General features: G+C 43.8%; 1 protein-coding gene across 2 annotated transcripts in view; it reads right to left on the bottom strand.

Annotated features, from left to right (window-relative positions):
• LOC139405608 (RNA polymerase II elongation factor ELL2-like) overlaps positions 1–17,779 on the bottom strand; it is a 54,141-nt gene that overhangs the window by 31,211 nt on the left and 5,151 nt on the right. For both annotated transcript variants that reach the window (XR_011633891.1, XM_071148020.1), the window contains exons 2-3: positions 16,443–16,490; positions 4,196–4,323 (exon numbers count right to left, since the gene is read on the bottom strand). Coding sequence is in view for 1 of the 2 variants with exons in the window: in XM_071148020.1 (XP_071004121.1) it covers positions 4,196–4,323; positions 16,443–16,490 (176 nt within the window). In the remaining variant the exon portion in view is untranslated. The remainder of the gene's footprint in view (positions 1–4,195; positions 4,324–16,442; positions 16,491–17,779) is intronic.

The raw sequence follows: 17,779 nt of genomic DNA, 5'->3' as shown, positions 1-17,779 counted from the left end.
CAGGGGCAGAACGACAGATTTTTATCTTGTCAGCTTGGGGATTCAATCTTGCAACCTTACGGTTAACTAGCCCAACCACCTGCTTCTCATTGCATTCCACAAGGAGCCTGCCTGTTACGTGAATGCAGTAAGAAGCAAAGGTAAGTTGCTAGCTAGCATTAAACTTATCTTATAAAAAAATAATCAATCATAATCACTAGTTAACTACACATGGTTGATGCTATTACTAGTTTATCTAGCGTGTGCTGCGTTGATGCGGTGCGCATTCGTGAAAAAGGACTGTTGTTGCTCCAACATGTACCTAACCATAAACATCAATGCCTTTCTTACAATCAATACACAAATAAACATTTTTAAACCTGCATATTTAGTTAATATTGCCTGCTAACATAAATTTATTTTAACTAGGGAAATTGTGTCACTTCTCTTGCAACAGATTCAGGGTATATGCTGCAGTTTGGGCCGCCTGGCTCGTTGCGAATTAATTTGCCAGAATTTTACGTAATTATGACAGAACATTGAAGGTTGTGCACATGTAACAGGAATATTTAGACTTATGGATGCCACCCGTCAGATAAAATATGGAACGGTTTCGTATTTCACTGCAAGAATAAACGTTTTGTTTTTGAAATGATAGTTTCCGAATTCAACCATATTAATGACCAAAGGCTCGTATTTCTGTGTGTTATATTATAATTAAGTCTATGATTTGATATTTGATAGAGCAGTCTGACTGAGCGATGGTAGGCAGCAGCAGGCTCGTACGCATTCACTCAAACAGCACTTTCGTGCGTTATGCCAGCAGCTCTTCGCAATGCTTCAAGCATTGAGCTGTTTATGACTTCAAGTTTATCAACTCCTGAGATTAGGCTAGTGTAACCGATGTGAAATGGCTAGCTAGTTAGGGGGTGCACGCTAATAGCGTTTCAAATTGGTGACGTCACTCGCTCGGAGACTTGGAGTAGTTGTTCCCCTTGCTCTCCTAGGGCCGTGGCTTTTGTGGAGCGATGGGTAACGATGCTTCGAGTGTGGCTGTTGTCGATGTGTTCCTGGTTCGAGCCCAGGTAGGAGCGAGGAGAGGGACGGAAGCTATACTGTTACACTGGCAAAACTAAAGTGCCTATAAAAACATCCAATAGTCAAAGGTATGTGAAATACAAATGGTATAGAGAGAAATAGTCCTATAATTCCTATAATAAACTACAACCTAAAACTTCTTACCTGGGAATATTGAAGACTCATGTTAAAAGAAACCAACAGCTTTCATATGTTCTCATGTTCTGAGCAAGTAACTTAAGCGTTAGCTTTTTTACATGCCACATATTGCACTTTTACTTTCTTCTCCAACACTTTGTTTTTGTATTATTTAAACCAAATTGAACATGTTTCATTATTTATTTGAAGTTAAAGTGTTCATTCAGTATTGTTGTAATTGACATTATTACAAATACATTTAAAAATACAAATAATTAATTATTATTTTGAAATTGTCCAATTAAATCGGTATCTGCTTTTTTTGGTCCGCCAATAATCGTTACCGGTATTGAAAAATCATAGTCGGTCGACCTCTAGTGCTAACAGAGCAGCACAGAGCTACCTTTGACCCCCATATGACCACAAACACTGATCTCACCATTCTCTGATCTCACCATTACCCGCAACCTGTGCAATGTTGCGGGTAACATGTTACAAAAGTAATGCATTACGTACTCAGATTACTTTTACTTTTTAAAAATGGGTAATATTACAACGGTTACGTTGTCAAACAGTGTGTGTTACTTTCAGAATCAAATCGCATTTTATTGGTCACATGCTTCTTAAAGAACAGGTGTAGACCAACAATGAAATGCTTACTTAGAGCCCTGCCAACAATGCAGAGAAAAATAGACAAATAAATAAACAATGAGTAACAATAACTGTCCTATATACAGGGGGTACCAGTACCGAGTCGATGTGCAGGGTTACAAGGCAATTGAGGTAGATATAGGTTGGGGTAAAGTGACTAGGCAACAGGATAGATAAAACAGTAGCAGCAGCAATGAGTCAAGAGTTAGTGCAAAAAGGGTCAATGCAGATAGTCCGGGTGACTATTTGGTCAGCTATTTAATAGTCTTATGGCTTGGGGGTAGAAGCTGTTTAAGGTCCTGTTGGTACCAGACTTTGTGCACCGGTACCACTTGTCGTGCGGAGGCAGAGAGAACAGTCTATGACTTGGGTGGCTGTAATCTGACAATTTTTAGGGCCTTCCTCTGACACCGCCTGGTATAGAGGTCCTGGATGGCAGGAAGCTTGGCCCCAGTGATGTACTGGGCAGTGCGCACAACCCTCTGTAGTGCCTTGAGGTTGGAGGCCGAGTAGTTGCCATACCAGGCAGTAACTCTCGATGGTGCAGCTGTAGAACTTTCAGGATCTGAGGACCCATGCCAAATCTTTTCAGTCTCCTGATGGGGAATAGGCTTTGTCGTGCTCTCGTCACGACTGTCTTGGTGTGCTTGGACCATGTTAGTTTGTTGGTGATGTGGACACCAAGGAACTTGAAGCTCTCAACCTGCTCCGTCGATGAGAATGGGGGCTTGCTCGGTCCTCATTTGCACCCATAAAGTGTATTCCTTTGTAGTGTTCTTTTGCAGTATTACTTTAGAGCCTTGTTGCAAACAAGATGCAGGTTTTCTATTTATTTTGTATATATATGTGTATTCTTCTTTTCACTATGTAATTTGAGTCATTATTGTGGAGTCACTACAATGTTGTTGATCCATCCACAGTTTTCTCCCATCACAGCCATTGAACTCTGTTTTTACATCACCAATGGCCTCATGGTGACATCCCTCAGCAGTTTCATTCCTGTCCTGCAGCTCAGTTTAGAAGGACAACTGTATCTTTGATGTGTCTGGGTGGTTTAATACACAATCCACAGCATAATTATTAGCTTGATTATGCTTAAAAGAGATATTCAATGTCTGATTTGTTATTGTTACCCATCTAACAATCGCTGCCCTTCTTTATGAGGCTTTGTAGTTGAATCTGTGCATGGAATTCACTTGACTGACTGTATGTATGGGGGGGGGGGCAGAGGTTTAGTCATTAAAAAAATGATGTCAACCCCTATTATTTCACACAGTCAGTCCGTGTAACTTGTGTCATTTTTTAAGACAAATGCTACTTCTAAACTAATTTAGACATGCCTGAACATATGGGCTGAATACTTATGCAACAACTATATTTTAGTCATGTCATTTTTATTTTGAGTAGATTATTGACAGAAAAACAACTATTAAGTAGCTTTTAATCCTGCTTTGTAACAATAAAATATGAATAAATCCAAGGATGTGAATATGTTTGCAAGGCACTGTAGGTCCCTCTGTTGTGTAAGTACAGGACTTTGTCTATTTTTCCCATTTAAAAATGTATGTAGTTATGTCCTTGAGCTGCTCTTGTCTATTTATGTTCTGTACCATGTCATGTTTTATGTTTTGTGTGGACCCCAGGGATAGTAGCTGCTGCTTCAGCAACAGCTAATGGGGATCCTAATAAAATACTAATACACCAGCAGTCAAACTTCAGCAACACAGCACGCTAAATAGGTGCTTACAGTAACTCAAAGGAAAAACAAGACCTCAACAAATACTGCTTAACTCAAAAAGGTTAGAGTTTATGAGTAGTTCAAAAATAAGACTGAACTATACATGGTAAGACAAACAGTCTGGGATAAGGTGTCATTGGTTTCTAGCGGTCAGTCACATGGAGACAAGGGTTACTTGCGTTAGCAATGAGAGAGAGAGCAGTGTCTCAAAATTCCCTGTTGTTCCCAATCTGACTGAACTAGTTCGGACGATATGGGCACAAATACATATCATGATAAACTGCCTGAATTGATGCCAAAACAATAAATACAATGATAAGTTAATAAAAAAGAGCACCACTGTTCTTTAAAAGATCCTTTAACCTACTACTACTAGTTTGATGGTTGTAGCCATCAATTGTCCAATTAACATTCACCCATATTAGCAAACGTAATTCATGTCAAATGTTACATTTCTCTAGTATAGGCTACTTATCGTAATAAACAATATCAGCAAAATGTCTACAATAAGTGTATGGTCGGTGTCGAGAATGTTTGGTTTATCGGCCCAGCTCTACTGTGAACTGACTGAATTCCATCTGTGGTTGACTGAAAACAGTAGAGTGGGCTTACCCTGAGACATGCTGGTGGATGCAGTCAACGCTGGCCTGAGGTTTGTCTTTGCTATCACTGGACAGGTAGAAGGAGAAGACCCGGAGTGCATCTGGGGCCTCTGGGGATGGGGCGGGGATCTTGATATACTGTTGTAAGGGGAAACAGAGAGCATTAGATCACTGAGGAGATCATGTGTAAAGTTATAAAATGTTTATGACCAAGCAGTTTTAGCATATTCAGCTGTGCTTTCGGTTTGCATATTCTACATTTGAGTAATTTAGCAGATGCTCTTATCCAGAGCGACTTACAGAACTGAGTACATACATTTCAATCCCTTTATTTTTTTGCTGGTCCCTGTGGGAATTCTAAACATGCTAAATAAAACGCCTTGGGTTTGTATCATACAATCCGAAACGTTTTGGTAACTAGTGTATAAAGGACCGCAAAGGATGAGCCTTACGTTAGTCATCAATTCGGCTACACATTTAATTGGAGAGCAAAACAGGGTAATTCGGAAGTCTGAGGTCATTTCCATTACGTATGAGTCAACTGCTCGGGGTGACAGCCAGGCAGTCTCTGGCTTAATGCGATTTCAAATGAAGCCCCATCTGAAGCATATGAAAATCAACTAGGCATAGCATATCACGTTTCCAAACTAGACCCAAACTACATCAGCACACATCTTGAAATCTGTGCTGTGGCTCTATTCTCATCGATTACACAGTATTTAATCTGTGGTTGCTAACTGAATGCTGTGTCCTTTTTGTTTGTGCGTTTAGTACACAATCCAAACTCACGACGCGCGGGCAAGTCCATGCGAAAGTTCAGACGAAAATTCATATTACAGTTCGTAGAAAAATGTCAAACGAAGTATAGAATCAATCTTTAGGATGTTTAACATTATTGAAGATTTGTTTCAACTGGAGAATTCCTTTGTCTTCAGAAATGTAATGGAACAGAGCTAACTCTCACGTGAGCGTGCGAAACTGAGCTCGTGGCTCTCTGTCATTCCCCCCCACTTCACAGTAGAAGCATCAAACAAGGTTATAAAGACTGTTGACATCTAGTGGAAGCCTTAGGAAGTGCAATATGACCAATATCCCACTATCTTCGATAGGCAATGAGTTGAAAACCTACAAACCTCAGATTTCCCACTTCCTGGTTGGATTGTTTCTCAGGTTTTTGCCTGCCATATGAGTTCTGTTATACTCATTCAAACAGTTTTAGAAACTTCAGAGTGTTTTCTATCCAATTCTACTAATAATATGCATATATTAGCAACTGGGCATGAGTAGCAGGCAGTTTACTCTGGGCACCTTATTCATCCAAGCTACTCAATACTAACCCCCGGACATAAGAAGTTAAGGGTATATTGTATATTAATAATATTACATTGTATTGTATCTGCAACTTTTCCACATACCACTTGGCCAAATTTGTTTAATCTGCTAGCAATATTGATATTTAAAAAAACAATATTAATTAAATAAAATCTCTGGCCTGGACGCCCTACTGTACCTCTGCGAGCCGCAGACCGTACTTTGGGAACCACTGCTTGTATCAACCTTGCAGCATTGCTGTTTTGATGTTATTGCTTTGGAACAACACACAGTTATGTATTGAGTACTTTACAAAAAAGAAGTATCTCCCCAGAAGGTGATTAGAGTAAAGGTAATCTAGAAGTGTATTTGTTAGTGGACCAAAGTCACACACACACACGTATGCGTGTGTATATATACAGATACTGTACATACATTTTAATTTAACGAGGCAAGTCAGTTACAAACAAAATCTTATTTACAATGACAGCTTACCGGAGAACAGGGTGTTAACTGCCTTGTTCAGAGTCAGAACGACAGATTTTGAACTTGTCAGCTCGGGATACGATCCAGCAACGCTCTAACCACTAGGCTACCTGTATTGATATGAGAATGAGCTTGACCCTCCGCTATTCCAGCCATAAAACTGACCTAAATAAGCCACTGGTTAAGCCAATAACCCAGGCCACGTGGGACCTCCTATGTCCCAAAGTGGCAACCTCTAGTCAGCTGTTGGAACAGTGAGGCTGATATCCTGCCCTTAAACATAGGGACTTGTGTCTCGCTACCTAGGTGACAGTATTCTACTGTACTGTCCAGAGCTCCCCTGGAATCAAACAGACCCACAGGGAGCTATGGGGCCCTAAACCAGCTAATGAAATGGCCTAAAAACCTACTTTCACAGAATGGCCAATTAAAACACTGGAAGTCATTAACTAACAGGTATTGCCGTGTACTTGAACACACTGGATGCCGACTGCCCTTTCATTCCAGCTGAAATGGACCGTTTTGTTGATGCTGAGCCTGTGCCCTAGATTCAGAGGACAAAATGAAAGGGACAGAGCAATAGATGGTCCACAGAATGATTATCACTTCTTTTGACCCAGCATGATCACTGACTGACTGACTGACTGACGCCATACAGTCCTCAGAAATTAGGAATTGTTTCCAAATCATCTGAAAAGAAGTAACTTTCACTTCCCTAGTGGTCTCAGACTAGGGTGAGATGGCTAACACAAAAAGGGCTCCATGTAATATTTCCCGTTTATTATGAGCACTAAGACAAACAGAGGACAGTCAGTGGGCCTTGAAACAGCCTCTTTAGCTTAACTGTGGAAAGTGATTGATTCCAGGCTGACTGGTAGAATGCACAGTGCCTGGGGCAGATGTGGCAGGCAGGACTCTAGCTGTCACAAATGCCCAGTCATGCAGTACAGCCAAAAGCGGTTTCTGTAGCGTGTAGCCAATAAACAGCTTCTCTTTCAACCCCCCCCCCCCCCCTTCCACTGAACTCCACAGCGAGCTTTGCACTCTCCCCCCCCATCACCCTCAGTGCTCTTAATAGCACCCAACACACAAGCCAACCATCGCAACACAAAGCACAAGGCAGCCCACAAAGCCATGGACACTTTTGATATCAAACTGACTATTAGTTATGTTGACCTATATCTGTCCAGCCCTTCAGATGAAGTGGTGGGGCAGGATTCCACTAATGTCTGCTTCAGGTTTCCACTAATTAACTGTCATCATCCAAAAAAAGCGTAAATAGTAAATAAATAGTAAATAGGAGCAACAGAAGAGCCATGCCTTCAGGACCTATTACCTCAAGACGCTGTCGAAAGTGGTAGCGGTTTTGACCAAAACGCCAAGCAACAAGTCAGAGGCGCTCCAGAAGTAGGTCAAGGCAGATAGCACTGCAATGGAGAATAATTTCTTTCAAATGGAGATGCTGATAAACAGCTTGACTGCCCCCAGGCGAGAGCACAGCTCAGGATTTACAGTCTTAGCTCTGCAATCACCCCCCCCCCCACCCCCCTCAGAACCCCATACCACCACATCCCCCTCAGTCACTGTGCGCCTTTGGTTCGAGGCAAGCAGCAAACCCCCCCCCCCCTCCCTCCCCCTCTCTCCAGCCAAGCGTTAGAATCACCCTCTCCTCCCCATCCCTGCCACCGTGCACACATATTCTAATTCTAATCACTGTTACTCAGGTCAGTCCATTCTGAAGTTGACCCCGTTTTATCCACAGCTTCCACCTTCATAACCATATGTCATTAGTTCCCAGCTCTATGCTCCCTGGCTCATGGGGGAGCTGCTCCTGGTTCCTTTTAGCCCATACAATCCCTTATGTGAAGATTAAGGGCCCCCAAAATGAGGCATTCCAGTTAAAAGCTCTGTCTGAGCACACAGGGGCCATCCTTGACTTGCTACCTGCAACTTTTTTTCTCTCTCATCTTCAGATTACATTTCCCAGGACAGTTGTTCATGCTAGAGGGTTTCGAACAAACAATCAAAAGAAACAGAAAACAAAACCTTAGGCCTACATTTTGTAGGCTTTTGTGTGCGTACAAAAAAAAGAAAGTATAATCTATAAAAAATGTGCATCACAAAAATGCTGTTGAAATATTTATAATTTTTAGAATGTCATTCAATTATTTGTGGGCTCCCATTTCCAAACTGACGAAAATCTACCAGGACTTTTCCCCTCATCCCAATCTGTTCCAGAACCACAACCCACATTGACAGGTAAGTCTAATATCAGTGTGAATAACAGAGGTGTGTATTTCCATAGAACTGACGACACAGGGCAGGGAGGCTGTACCATGAAGCTGCCCTTTACATCCCTGATTAAGCCAGGGGAGTCCCACACTTCCGCAAGTCACATGGAAGGACTAAGGTCAAACATCTCCTAAGCTACGCTGCAGCTGAGGCCGTATGCCACAACTCAACATCAGCTGTCAATGCCTCCAACTAACTTACTAGGCCAACATGTGAATACTAAATAGTGATTAGTTTCCCTAACTGCGGGAATTAAGCTTCACCCTTCAGGTCTGTACTTATACGATATTTTATCTGCCCATTCCTAAAGGGACATTTCAAATATATAGTAAGCTATGCCATATTACACCAAATGAATATTGTTCAAATCATTGTTCAATATCTCATGACAAGACAAGTTACATTTTTTGTGAGAATGGATAACATATGCAAATGATTCTAAAAACTCCCCAACACAACAAATGGAAGTCACTGTGCTACAGTGTACCATCAGGAAAGTGGTAGGTCAGTCAGATTTGCCCAGTAGTGTCCATCCTGTGAGCTGAACTTGGCAGTCGGACAGTTAGTGTCGTCCTTGCCAAATGGCATTAGATCGACAATCCTCAGCACCTTGTCAGAAGAGCCTCTCTACAGGGTGCCAGGGCAGATACAATAGCCCCCTCTGTGGCCCGGGCCCAGGCACATCTGCTGCAGCCTGAACACGGCCGGGGCCGGATGGCTCTGTGTGTTTGGAGATGTCAAATACTTTCAGGCTGTTGTAAGGTATGAGCTGGACGGGAACGGAACAACTTGCCGTGGGTTCAGCCGTTAGAGCAGGACCAATGGCACCCTCACTGGTGTCCATGAAAAATTCCCCCTTACACCATTTAGTATTCATCACCTTTAAATCACGTTTAATAATGCTCTTCTCCTGCCTTACGTTTGGTGGCAGATGAGGAAAGGATTCTGGTAAAGAGATTTGTTTCCTACAGCTAACCACACATCTGCTAGGAAAGATGAAGTCTTTTTTGGTGATGTTTTTTCTTCTTCTTGGGTCTGTAGATGTAAGCGGACAGGCAGAGATCCCAGCTCTATTTAGCATGGCAGCACAGTGATGAGAGCAAGCGCCTAGATATACAAACGTGATTTACTATAGACTGTGCCTCCTGCCTCGGTCTGTACTGACACTGCTGGCCATTGTCCTCTCATCCCAGTCTGCCTCGGTCTGTACTGACACTGCTGGCCATTGTCCTCTCATCCCAGTCTGCCTTGGTCTGTACTGACACTGCTGGCCATTGTCCTCTCATCCCAGTCTGCACTGACACTGCTGGCCATTGTCCTCTCATCCCAGTCTGCCTCGGTCTGTACTGACACTGCTGGCCATTGTCCTCTCATCCCAGTCTGCCTCGGTCTGTACTGACACTGCTGGCCATTGTCCTCTCATCCCAGTCTGCCTCGGTCTGTACTGACACTGCTGGCCATTGTCCTCTCATCCCAGTCTGCCTTGGTCTGTACTGACACTGCTGGCCATTGTCCTCTCATCCCAGTCTGCCTCGGTCTGTACTGACACTGCTGGCCATTGTCTTCTCATCCCAGTCTGCCTCGGTCTGTACTGACACTGCTGGCCATTGTCTTCTCATCCCAGTCTGCCTCAGTCTGTACTGACACTGCTGGCCATTGTCCTCTCATCCCAGTCTGCCTCGGTCTGTACTGACACTGCTGGCCATTGTCCTCTCATCCCAGTCTGCCTCGGTCTGTACTGACACTGCTGGCCATTGTCCTCTCATCCCAGTCTGCTCAGTCATGGCTGCTGCTGTGAGTTGCCTGTCTTTTGTTCTTGCATCTTCCCCCACACAGCTGAGTGCAATGGCCCGTCGGCCCGCCTGGATTATTCATGAACAGCATGGACGTGTGGTTGGCGAGCGGGTGGGAGAGGGGGACAGCACTGTCACGGTGTGGCTCCCCGCTCAGCTCGTGCAAGAGGGATAGCACTCCACAGTCCCCGCTTTCCTCTCCCTCTGGAATGTGGTCAACACTAAAGCATCCCAGCAAAGGGACAAACAGAACAGAGAAAACTAGTCTGGGAGGAGGGGAATGGGTAAGAGCTGGTGCGAACAGCATTCCCTCTCTGCATCTCTTCACAAACAGCCATACGCACACGCTGGATCCATGTGTACTATGGGGAAACACTGCTAAGACATTCACAAAGAAAGGCAACGTTTTTCCTCTGGAGGCTCCACACAGAGGTATTGGTCAAAAAGGAAAAGAAAGCTTACAAGTGGCATTTAAAAAGGAAGGCATAATTCCAGTGACACATGCAGACAACTATAGAAGGCAACACAGGCAGGCGATGCCTCAGGGAATATTCATATTAATTCCTACTCTCCACAATCCTCCCACTGTTTACCGTATGATCAATGACTCTGTGGTGACTCAGATTGTGAATACAATGCATGAGATCACCTCTCCTTTAAAACCAGGCTTTTAGTGAGGCTGGCTTTTTTTTCCTGTGCTTCAAGTCAGCCTGACCGTTGAGGGGGTTGGTAGAGAAAGGCTGAAGATCCACAGAGAGGAGGAGTGGGGGTCGAAGGGGGTTGTGAGGGGAGTAGGGGGTGGGCAATTGTTGTGGCGACAACATCCCCCAAGGTATTGGCTCTTATGCCAAGCTACATTTGCCTTCTCCAAGAGAGGCTGGGCTAATCTGTCAACCTCAGCAAACACATGGGTCACCAACTCACCCCCTCCCCTCAACATCCCCTCTCCTCCCAGCAGTGTTCCTGTCTGAGTGGATACACAGATAGGGGGGTGGAGAACACTGATGGCAGGCTTCATAGACAGCCCATTTCAACATTACATGCAGACACTTTTCCACTGGTTACTATAGTTACAGTGTTTGAGGATTATGTAGGCCCATGTCTAACCATAAGGCTTGGGGGTGGAGGGGCCCGTATGTGCTATGTGATGTCGTGTTTTAATCAATTGTTTAATTACAGTGATCATGACCAACTTTAAGAATGATCCAAATACGCCCTTTACCGGATCTAGATTCCAAACAGTCGGTAATCCTTTAACAATTCCCAGATTGTAACATGGGAAAGTACATCCAAATCTGATTAATTTACGCAGAGCCTCAGAGAAACAAGACAAAATGGAAAACATGCACCGAGCGGTGACGTGGAAACCCAGTGTGAGCAGATAAGCCTTGCCTTGTGTATGACAAACAAACACTCATAAACCAACACATGCCCAAACACACACAAAACATACAGTGAAACCTCAGTATACACCAAAGTCCTCTTTGCACACAAAGTATATCTCCCACTGTCAATGTGGTAAAGATTATCTTAGGTTGTTATTCTTCTTTAGGTTAAACAATAGCTCCGTCTGTACTCTAGTGATTTGAGCCCTAAAAGAACAAACTACACACTGCAGACAAACCCTGCCCTTTGACCATTCCACTTCCCTAACCATGTTTGTTTACCGGGGCAGCGTTGCATGTATCCTGTTGTGCTGCATTTTTAAATGGCGGAAAAATAATGGATGTGGGAAGAGTTCAGGAAAAGCAACCATTGCAGATAGCCGAACAACCAACGAGACCAACAGAAAGATTGGAGGAACAGAGGATTGCTCTTTCTTACATCACATACTGCCTTCCACTCTCGCTGATGGACGTTTTGTAGCACTCGTGCTTTCAGTGATGTTATTACCCACCAAAAAGGTAACTTGGGTCAGTCCTTACTGGTTTACAGAATGGTGAGGCATCTTCCATGAATGGGATTAGATCCAACAGGATATCATTGGTCTAGCCTATTCTTGTGATATCATTTAAATATCCATCATGATCCCAGTTAGATGTAGTAAGCATTTGCTAAATTGGCAAGATGTCTCACAGAATGACTACATCCTAAATTCTACATCGATTATATGTCGGCCAGGCATTCTATTCTGATGTCTCGGCGACGTCTTGCTAGTGTGCAAACACTCTCCGAACGACATATTCCCTACGCATTTTGATACGTCGGCCAAAAGGTGTGCGTGCTTTTTGGGATATTCCTAACACTGTTATTGGAATGTAAGGAGAACACTAAGACTGTACAAGTATAAACAATTGGGGGTGTTTCAATCAGTCTTTCTAAAAGATTTTTGACCTGTGCTAATAAACAAAATGGTTGACCTAATACTGTATGTGAGCAGAGCTACAACAACCTCCTGGAACCGATAGTCATCCTGGTGAGGATACTACACACTGAGGCTGTGCCAGGCCAGACAGATCAGTGCTGCTGGGAATCAACGGTCTCAGTTCAATGCGCCAAACAATCAAAACTCTATACCTTCAGTTCCATTTCAGTGTTAAGTTACGTGTTTAATTGCTACACAAAAACGAGCTAAAATATGCTCGCTAAAAGCCCTTGTTGTGCGATAACTTGGATAATATCATCATCAAATGACTATTTCGGAGCTACATTAGCAATCTCAATATCAGAGGAGCTTGCTAAAGAAAGAGGGCCAGCCTTCCCTGGACTGGGAGATGTCTCATGCGGCTTGTCCCTCCGATATGTGATCCCAAAATGGGGCCAACAGCTTTGCCAGTCAAAACAGTGGGCCTCAGACACGCAGGGCTTTTTGCCTGACACATCTGGATGAATAGAGCGGCGTGTGCCCTTTCAGGCACACGTGGGACGACTCCCCCAACCTCTGGCTGAGCCACTGGGAAAGGACCTTGCTCTAACCGCATTCCTCTTATTGTTATTCTAATTAGTGTTCGGGGAAAAAAAATACTGACTGACGGGCGTGCACACACACACAGAACAAGAGCTCATTTGCAGTGAGAAAGGGAGGCGGAGCGCTCTGGGTGGGGGTAGATGTCTCCCAAGCCAAGGCACGGGGTGAAACGGCACAATAATCTGGGGGGCAGACGGGAGGGGGCAGCTAGCTGATCCTTCACACACAGTCGTCATGAGAAGATCTCTGGGAAGAATGCTCCCTTCCTCTACTCTCCTCCTCTAAGCACCAGCCAGTCTTCAGTTCGATAATATCTGGATGGTCTGCCCAGCAGCTATGTATATCAACTCTTATATGCAAGGTATTCCCCATATCTGGAGGGGGATGAGATCACCATCAATGTGAAACAACACAGAAAGAGACTGCTCTGCAATATATAGCCCAGACAGATTATAGAGCACACGTTTTTAAAAAACTGTGGCTGTAACACTGTATTATGGCATTTCTGGCAAGAGCAGAGATCCCATTTTGAGGGCATACTGTACCAGCAAAACAATGCTTAACCCAGATCCTTTCTCTAGTTCTTATTTGGGAAACTGAGTGGGAAGCAAAACAGGAATCTCATCATTTGCAAGAAGATTTCTTGAGGCAAACAGGAAAGTGATCACACTGCAGGATTATGTGATAGAATTCTATCCCCGCACAACAGAGCCATGAGGAAATAGTGTGCCAACCTAATCCAAAAATCAACACTATCCAATCTCACAAATTGCAATATCCCTACAATGAATGAATTGTCACCATATGGCACAAATACTGTAACAGAGCTCATTGGACAGAACTCTTGCTAATAAAGACAGCCGCTACCTTAGGTGTGGAAAAACAACTTGAAAATCACACACTGTTCATTTGTGTACATGCACTCGACATGAGAGATGGATAATATGTCCAATGCTGTGAAAACGCAGTAAAAAAAAATACAAATCACCACGTGTCCTATAATTGGAGACCAAAGAGAGCTAAGAGCTAATAAAGGATTCCATTTCTACTAAGCAGACATAAAACATGCCAGCTAAAAGACTGCTTTGCCAGCACTACAGGAAAATAAGCACTAGGATGTGAAATTCCAGACCATGAGAACCCAAACTGAATAAGTTCCTAGATCCCAAGTGCCGATTTCAAAGTAATCCAGACCTGAATTCCTTTTAGACTGAGAGCTTTTGTGAAATGGGAAAAGAATTTCACATAACCCTCTCGTCTTCACGTTTATTTCTTTACAGTTGCGTCACCCGCTCCACTTTTAATTTGTTAGCTTACATGACAAGGTTGTTATTTCTTTAACCACTGCAACTGAAATCTCATTACTGATCAAGCTTTTCAATTTTCTTCCCTTCAATAACATTCTGAATATGACAAGGATAGCTAGTTGTTATGAGCAAATGGTTCCAACCTTATCACTGGGGGGGGGGGGACGACGACGACAATGTGGGCACTTGTCAAGCATGAGTGACTACACATCACATAGTTGGCCACATAGCCAGAGGAAATCTGTGCGTCAACCACAGCATGGCATTGCTTGATCTGGGGACTAACTCCTAACACCAAAGGTGTTGGAGAGAGGCCAGCAGAGTGGTTATGGGAATTCCCTTGGCTTACTGGCACTGGAAATGGAAATGTGACATGAGCCCTGAGACAAGAGCAGGAATTGTTTGAACTGGTAGGGCACATCTAACAGGACACTGCCACCTGTCACAAGAATCTCTCTCTCTTCACCCACTCTTCCTCTAGGCTAGTAGGTTTTTCTAATATGTTGCTCTAGATAAGATGGGCAAAGACACTTTACTGTACTGTTGTAAGGCACCTTAGAGCCCACTGGTCCCCCTCTGTCTGGTGTACTCCCCCAGTCTGCCATGTTACCAGCACCCCCCCCAACAGTAACAGCTTAATCTGCTCTCCCTCCAACGGCTGCAGATAGCTCATTAATGCCCAATCGGCCTGCGCAGGGGGGCGCTGTCAGAGGGGGAGGGAGCCTATACTTGAATTCCGCCAAAGCAATTTGAATATGTAATGTGCCAACAAATATATAATCACAAAATCCTATTCAGTGATTAAAGCACACTTCAATTACACACTAAACAGAACGACTGACGTTCCCTATCCGTATTCATCTCGTGTGTTTTGCATATGTTCAATTACACTCGCTGGTTTGCATATGCCTTAGATAGGTTTGTTTTTACCTAAGCTACATTCTGTGTCAGAATACTTTATTATTTTCTGATGAAGCGCCATAAAGAACAGTGCAGACAGAGGGAGAACAACTCCACGGCTGCCATAGCATCCCCCTTTCCTCATCTCGGCTCTTTCATGTCTACACAGAGACAACAGGCGTGGAGACATGGGGCTCCCTGGGGTTCACCAACTCCCCAACCTCCTCCCCCTCTCCAAACAAAGCCTTTCCAGTTGCCAGCCTGACCCAGTAACCTGGCTAGCAGCCTGAGGGTATGGTGTACCCGCTCTTAGGGCCCGTGTGAGCGCACAGGCCAACGTTTGTGTACAGAGCGAAGTCACTTTCGTCAATGCAATCGGCTCTTGCAGGGATTAGAGCAGCTCCTTTTAGACAGGGCTGATTGTGTGGTAAATGTGCAGTAGGCAGCGCTGGGGAGGCTGCTCTAGTGCCCCGGCTAATCTGGTTGGACACAGGCATCTTTCTTTACTGCAGTTTCACAGGAATGTCTTCTCCATTTCACTGCCAAGTGTTTCTGTAGGTGATGTACTAGGTCTGACTACACTCAGCATCAAGGATAATATGACACAGAGCCACATTCAAACAAACCTGCATTGCAGTATTTATGCATTTGCAATATTACCTTTTCCCCCCGTAGCCAGATAAAAATCACAAACATGGTCCTGAAATACTGTGAGAATACCAGCTATATGCTTCCAGTTTTCAGAATGACTGGCAGTACTGTACTTGTGTAAATAAAGACTCTGTATAAACATTGCTGTGGCAGGACCAATTAAATCCGGTTCTAAATCTAACATGGAAAAAGAGCTGTCTGAAACATAAACCTTAACTCACACGCCACAAATGTAAAGGGAGGCCACATTAAACACTGATAGTCTCTTTGCGAGGCAGTCAAGCTTTTAATGTATTTATAACGACAAATATGAGAACTGCTCCATTCTACTGTATATCCCTGTAAGGCAACAATAACCACCAGCTGAAGAATAGAACAAGATCCTCACAATATGCGCCATCTAAATCAGGCAGGCCTTCAGGGTTTAGTCAGTGGATGCACATGCATGCAGCTGAACTGCCCTCCTGTTTCAAGCCATTGGTTTTGGATCTGGTGAGAAATGCAGCGGCAGAGCGGTTGCGAGTGCTGCCTGTACGGCAAATCAGAACTAATTAAAGCATTTCATTTCTAAAGCTTTAGAAAGGAGGTGCAAAAACACATTAATCTTACCCCCTGGCTCCCCTTGAAGCAAACTGCTGGCTGATTTGGTAAGGATCCCTGGGAAGGAGGAGAGAAATGGAGAAAGTGGTTATCATTTAATATAACAGACACAAGCATTGCAGGTAAAATACAATTGATCCTAAAACACATCAGGTAGCATTTAAAATATTGAAAAGGAAATATTGTTATTTCATATCTGGTCAAGATATGCTAGCAAATACCTTTTCTGCAATTGCACGCTCAACACTGTCAATTTCTCACAAAGCAATCACCCTTTATTCATCAAGCTAACAATGTATTACAACAGTACTACTTAGTTCAATTAGACCAGTGGGGAAAATTATACCCATTAGCCAACTATCACAATAATTTGAGTTTCCTATCGATTATTTGCCCCAATGGCCAGCGTACAACTTCTTAACTGTTAATTCAATATTAAAATGTGCTCTTAAGGCTTTGTGAGTGCTCATATCCGTGGCCCCCCGCCAGTATCATGGTTCTATACGGCCAGGTCCACAGATCAAGGGGCTTCACTGCTAATCTGCATTGGAATGTGTCTGATTAATCAATCTAGAGCACAGAAACCTTGTTTCACTCAATCAGTTCTCATAGTCAATTGGAAATTGGGGACAGAGGGGGGGGGGGGGGGGGGGGGGGGGGGGGGGGGGGCGTATCAACGGAAAAGCCTCATCACAAAGCTTTTAGTGTAAAATCCCTAATCATTTTCTTAGCTGATTACTAATTGTACCTTCGTTTACAAGTGGGCTACATTTGATCAGCCCTTAGGTTTGTGTAAGTCACAATACAGTCGTTCATGTACAAAGCTGTCCCCCAAACAAGCCTTTATCTAACCGTAAAGAGGTGACCATGCTGTGCATGCTTCAGGAGTTCCTCAACATTCAAGCATCAGTACCTTCATATGACCAGAATGTAACATTGAAGAGAACAAAAAAACTGTTCTCTGCTCTCTGAGGTACTCCTAGCGATGGTACAGGGTCAAGAGATAAGAGCCACTATCTGAAAGTTACAGCTGCAGCCATGGTCAACAGGCCTGTTTATCTATTATAGATGGTTTTGGGAGAGGTCATCACGCTCGTTTCTTTCCCTCTGGTCATTGCTTAACAGGCCTACAGCTCACTTTGTATTTTAAAGTGTAGGCTTATTACAGATCCATTTCTTTTCATGGGTTGCAGGATAAACGTCATTAACAGAGGTTAGGGACTGGCACTTTGCTCCTATAGTCGGAGTGAAACCCATAATGACCAGACTTGACCACCGTTGCTGCTTTTTGACTGTAACACCAGTGTTACACTAGAGCAAAGCACTTAACCCTAATTGCTCCAGGG

This window comes from Oncorhynchus clarkii, chromosome 1, assembly GCF_045791955.1.
Source record: "Oncorhynchus clarkii lewisi isolate Uvic-CL-2024 chromosome 1, UVic_Ocla_1.0, whole genome shotgun sequence".
Classification (NCBI taxonomy): domain Eukaryota; kingdom Metazoa; phylum Chordata; class Actinopteri; order Salmoniformes; family Salmonidae; genus Oncorhynchus; species Oncorhynchus clarkii.
Note: the sequence above shows the minus strand (reverse complement) of the source record. Positions and strands in the feature narration are given on the sequence as shown.